Source organism: Elephantulus edwardii, unplaced genomic scaffold (genome assembly GCF_000299155.1).
Source record: "Elephantulus edwardii isolate Elephantulus edwardi_28Jun2011 unplaced genomic scaffold, EleEdw1.0 scaffold00042, whole genome shotgun sequence".
Classification (NCBI taxonomy): domain Eukaryota; kingdom Metazoa; phylum Chordata; class Mammalia; order Macroscelidea; family Macroscelididae; genus Elephantulus; species Elephantulus edwardii.
This window is the reverse complement of record NW_006399792.1, coordinates 7,532,474-7,538,173: the sequence shown is the minus strand read 5'-3', so window position 1 is coordinate 7,538,173 and position 5,700 is coordinate 7,532,474. Positions and strand designations below refer to the sequence as shown.

General features: G+C 42.4%; 1 protein-coding gene and 1 pseudogene across 1 annotated transcript; both read right to left on the bottom strand.

The window, feature by feature from the left end:
• Positions 1-1,197: 1,197 nt before the first annotated feature.
• LOC102870769 lies at positions 1,198-1,731 on the bottom strand (annotated as a pseudogene).
• Positions 1,732-2,030: 299 nt separating this feature from the next.
• Positions 2,031-2,261, bottom strand: LOC102870362 (TP53-regulated inhibitor of apoptosis 1-like). The gene has a single exon (XM_006885258.1). The coding sequence runs from the start codon at positions 2,259-2,261 to the stop codon at positions 2,031-2,033; it is 231 nt and encodes a 76-aa protein (XP_006885320.1).
• Positions 2,262-5,700: the final 3,439 nt, after the last annotated feature.

The window sequence follows — 5,700 nt, the reverse complement described above, 5'->3', positions numbered from 1 at the left end:
TCCTCAGTTTCAGCGAGCAAGGTTGTGTCATCTGCATAACGCACATTGTTGGTAGATCTTCCAGCAATCCTAACGCCAGGCTTCTCCTGATAGAGCCCAGCCATCCCAAGTTGACTCTCTCTTCAGAACATTAATTCCTGAGAGAAGTCCTAACCAACTGCTTTCCTCAACAGTGACCCCAGGACAGGGTACCTACTCTCCTTTGCAATATAATTCAAGGGGCCAGGCAATCCTGGCCATCCTGACAAAGTTTATCGTTCTATATATACACATTTAAAGTTGATCCCAGACCAAGTATTGTAACCATTAGTTTTAGCACATTCAGTTCTTCCCCCCCCTTCCTCCTCCAGCTTTATTGGATAGTTTAAAATTACATTTCTATTTTCTAGGACTTCAGTTGCTTTTTCCATCTGACTTTTAAAAACCGATTACAGCAAATGAAACACAGTTGTCTTAAGTGATATAGTATACAAAAATAGCATCTTGTTTTCTGTGAAAACGCATTTCTCTGCAATTCCTGAATAGCTCTAAATTACGCTAACTCTGAGCATCGTTATTTACTCTGGGTTTTAGTCTTTGAAAAACAATGTTCTAAACCTTTGCCATCACCATGTGTATATCCAGCATCAACTCTGTGATGAAGGTGTTCCTGCTTAGGCTTTTATTTTGGTTTCTCTCTCCAGGCATTAGCGTGCATGTTTGTCTTTGTTTACTCCCACTCAACTGTATGTTCTATGTAGGGCCTGATACAGATGTTGCTTGATGTTATTTAATAGCTACTGAGGTCAGACAATCCAAGGCCACCATTATTCTAAAACTAAAGTTACTTACAGAAGTTCATAAACTTCCAAATTGTTTTATGTCCTACATGGGAACATTTCAAGAAACCCAGAGTGGGCATACTGGTCTGACTCAACTCTTCCCATTCATTAATCCCTATTCACCAGTGACATGGAAAGGGGGTTCTTTAATAAAGCATTATACATAACACCTCTACCAAACTAAACATAAACTTTTTTTTGTAGTTAAATGCAGGAAGTCGGGTTTTTTCCCCACCCCTTTCCTCCTTTTACACGGCAAGTAAAGCTCACTGGCCTGGGAGTTGCCTCTATCTATCAACCTTTGGCCAGTGAAGAGTATTCAGAGAAAAGAATACAACCATCAGTCAGAAAAAGGAGGGGCGACAAAGGAGAATAATTAAGCTGTAGCCTCAATTGGGCATTCCCGTTTAAGGTGCCCTGACTCTCCACAGCGGTAACAGTTGACTTCACTTGTCTTGCTGCAGTTGATGGCTACATGACCAGTTTCACCACACCTATAACACTTCACTTTGGTACAGTCTTTTTGAATGTGTCCAAATTCTCCACAAGAATAGCACTTCTGCTCATCAGCATGGTCACAATCACGAGCCAGATGGCCTGGTTTGCCACAGTTTTAACAGCACCGCTCTTGCTCTCTCTTGGGCTCCTTGCAGTCCTTGGCAATGTGACCACCTCTACCGCAGTTATAGCAGGCATCCTCCTGAAGATCACAATCCTTGGCAAGATGTCCAGACTCACCACAGCGGTAACAGATGTCTGGAAGAGATGAGGAAACAAACTGGAAACCTCTATCCTAGGTAAAACCACCTTTGCCACGGCTTCTCATTCCACGACCACGGCCTCCTCCAGTAGGGCATTCCCGGGCCCAGTGGCCAGACCGCCCACACTTGAAGCACTCATTGCTGCTCATGGCTGTAGTTAGGTCTTCTTCGGTGCCTAGAGGATCCTACACAGACGAAGAATAGGACGCAGTCCAGGAGAAGGCAGCTCACAAGACAACGGCTGTTTATCTTCAGGGTCCCTGCCTGCGCCACCGCACATTCAGTTCTTATAAAATGTCCGAGCAGGTAAGAGGAATACCTCAAGAAGAAATAAAATTCCCTCCTAAATTCCTCATCAAATTGATGGCTTTCTTCACAGTCTTAATGGACAAAATCTAATCTTCAGTTTGCTGATTGCTTGAGTCCATTTTCAAGGTGACTGTCAAGGTCAAGAAGAATTTTTAGACTTTTCTTTGCTATGGCCCATGTACTCCAGTCCTTCAATAGGAATCTCCTTCTCCTTTATTGCTTTCTGCACACATTGCTGATAGCACTTGAAGAGGTCGGTGCACGTGTCCGCGGAGCCGTCCCCTTTGAGGAACTTCTCGGCAAACCAGCGATTGAAGCACTGTTCATATTCTCGCTTCATGTTGGTGCATGCTTCCCCGACACTGTTCATGGCGGCGGCTTTTTTTTTTTTTTTTTGAAAGGTGGTCAACAAGCCTTTCTTCCGACGTGTTTCTGAGTGGACTTGAACTGCCAACGTTTTCGTTAGCAATCAACTTCATCAACCATTTGTATCACCCAGTAAAGAAAATCCTCAAAAAACAAACTTACTTGTATCAAGTTGATTCCTACTCATCACATCCTTCTATAGGCTTTTTGGGGCTGCAAATCTTTACATGAGGAGATTGTCCATCTTTCTTCCTCAGAGTTGTTGTTGTTGTTGTTATGTGTCATTGAGTCAACTGCAACTCATAGCGACCCTATGTGCAACAGCCCTAAACCCTGCTCTATCCTGTGTCATATTTAAAAAACACTGACCTAGGATTTCTTCAGCAGCAATAATTTTCTTCCTGCGAGTGGGTCTGGGTTTCCTCTGGGATCAGGGTTAGGCTCTCTCCCCATTGCTATACACACACTCTGTACCATGCATTTCTCTGAAAAGTAGGATTAAAAGTGGAAGTGTCTTCTCAGTTCCCTGAAGATTCGGTACTGTTGATATTATTCTGTGCAGCATGAAACTGAGACTTACATTTGGAACAAATGTAACCTAAAAATCAACCTTATCCACTACTTCATTCCTCTCCTATTTATGTGATGCCCTGCTGGATTTCTGCACTGGCTAACCTTGTCTAAAACTTGGCGATTGAGTCTCACTGAGGGCCCTGGGTGGGATGTGAGCCTGAACCCAACAGAATTAAACCTAGATATGTGCTCAAGGAGGAGAAAGACAATTTTTTTCTTGAGAAAGACAATTTGAAGCATCTACCTTGACCAGCAAAGCAAACTTAAATCATAGCCTCATTGGGAAGCCAGAGATGGCACACAAAGTAGATGGGTGAACCTAACCTCAAATGGCTGAATGTTACTGCTAAGAAGATACTTTTTATTTCAAAAGGACTAGGAATTTTTCAGTCTTTTTACAATTATGACTGAAAACAGGGTTGGATTTGACTATTGTGTACCATGGAATCAGAACTGACCCATAGCTGAACCTCTAGTGGGTTTTCAGAGGCAATAATGGTACAGGAGGCCTTGTTTACTAATTTTTCCCCCAAGGAACATCTGGTGAATTCTGTGTACTTTTTGTTTGTCAGCACAATTCCTTACCACTAAGCCACCATAGCTCCCTTGGATTTGACTGCTGTAGTTGTGTGCCATTAAGCCAAAACCAACACATAGCTGACTCTCCAGCAGGTTTTCAGAGGCAGTAATTTCACAGGAGGCACCCTAACAGATTTTCCCAGTGTAATTCACCTACGCTATGGGCAATATATTGAATGGCCAAGAATGCATCAAAAGATGATGGAGGGAATACACACAATAGCTGTACCAGAAAGAATCATTGGCACTGAAAAATTTTAGGAAGTACCATATGAACAGGAGGCCAATGGTAATGAAAGAGGAAGTGGAAGCTGCATTGAAGGTATTGGAAAAAAATAAGGCCCCAGAAATTGATGGAATACCAACTGACTTGTTTCAATTAACAGATGCAGACTTGGTTGCATTCACCAGTCTATGCCAGGAAATTTAGAGGAATGCTATCTGGTCAACAGATTGGAAGAGGTCCATACTTATTCCTATTCTCAAGAAGAGTGATCCAATTGAATGTGAAATTGTCAAACAATATCATTAATAACATATGCAAGCAAAATGCTGCTGAAGATAATTAAAAAATGCCTGTAACAATACTTAGATAGGGAATTGCCGGAGGTTCAGATGAAATTTAGAAGAGGCTGTGGTACCAAGAACATCATTGCTGATGTCAGATGGATCTTGGCTGAAAGTAAAGAATACCAGAAGAATGTCTATTTGTGCTTTATTGACTATGGAAAGGCATTTGACTGTGTGGATCATGGAAAGTTGTAGCTGATGTTGTGAAGAATGGGAATCTCAGAGCACTTGATTGTGCTCATGAGGATACTATACCTGGATCAGAAGGCTGTTGAGTGAATGGAGCAGGGGAGCACTGCGTGGTTTGGAATTGGGAAGGGAGTGCGTCAGGAATGCATTCTATCTCCAAACCTGTTCAATCTGTATACTGAACAAATTATCTGAATGGCTGGACTCTATGAAGAGGAACGTGGCATCAGAATTGGAGGGTGATTCATCAATAATTGTGTTATGCAGATGACATAACATTGCTTGTTTAAAGTGAGGAGGACTTGAAGCACTTGTTGCACAAGATCAAGGAATGCAACCTTTAGTATGGATTGCATCTTAATATCAAGAAAACAAAGATTCTTACTGCTGGTCCAATAGGCAGTGTCAGGATGGATGAAGAGGAGATTTAAACTATCAACAGCTTCATCTTGCTTGGATCCACAATTAAAACCTTTGGTATCAGCAGTCAGGAAATAAGAAGACGCATTACACTGGGAAAATCTGCAGTTAGGGACCTGTCCAAATTATTGAGGAGGTGTAATGTCAGTTTGAGGACTAAGGTGCATCTGATTCAGGCCTTCATCTTTCCAATTACTAGCTATGCATCTGAGACCTTGACAATGAATAAAGATGACAGAAAAAGAATTGGTGCCTTTGAGCTGCAGTGTTGGAGAAGAGCACTGAACATTCCATGGACAGCCAAGACAATGAACAGCTGTGCCTGGGAGAGGGGGAGAGGGTGCAGCCAGAGTGTTCTTTGGAGGTAAGAATGATGATGCTCACATAGTTTGGACATGTGGCTAGGAGGTGCTATTCTTTGGAAAGGAATATGATGTTGGGAAAGGTGTAGGGTGAGCGAAGGAAAGGAAGATCCTCAACCAGGTGTACTGACGCTGCGACTGCTGCAATGGACTCTTGTGTACCAGGAAGTGTGACCAGGACAAGATTAGGTTCAGATCATTTATTCATAGGGTCACTATGAGTCATACTCGACTTGATGGCACCTAACAACAATAACAACAACAACAAATGCATGGGAAGAGATTGTCCATCCTCCTCCCATGGAGCAGCTGGTGGATTAGAACCATATACCTTTGAGACTGAAGTACAGATTCTTACCACTTATTATTGTTATGTGCCATTGAGTTGCTTGTAACTCATAGCAACTTTATCTGAATCTTGCCCTATCTTGAGCCAGTCTTTTTGTCTCTGACAGACTTACCTCTAGTATCCTGGTCACTGAGTCAATCCATCTCATCCAAGGTCTTCCTCTCCTGTGCTGTCGCTTCAGCCTCCCAAGCATGATATCCTCCAAGCACTGGTACCTCCTGGCCACATGCCCGAAGTATGTAAAATGGAGCTTCAAAATTCTTGCCTCCAAGGAGTACTTGGTTTTTACCCTCTTCAGGACAGACCTGTTAGTTTTCTTGGCAGTCCATGGTACATTCAACACTCTTTTCCAGAACTATAGTTCAAAGGCATTGATTCTTCTGTAATTTTCTTTTTTTTTT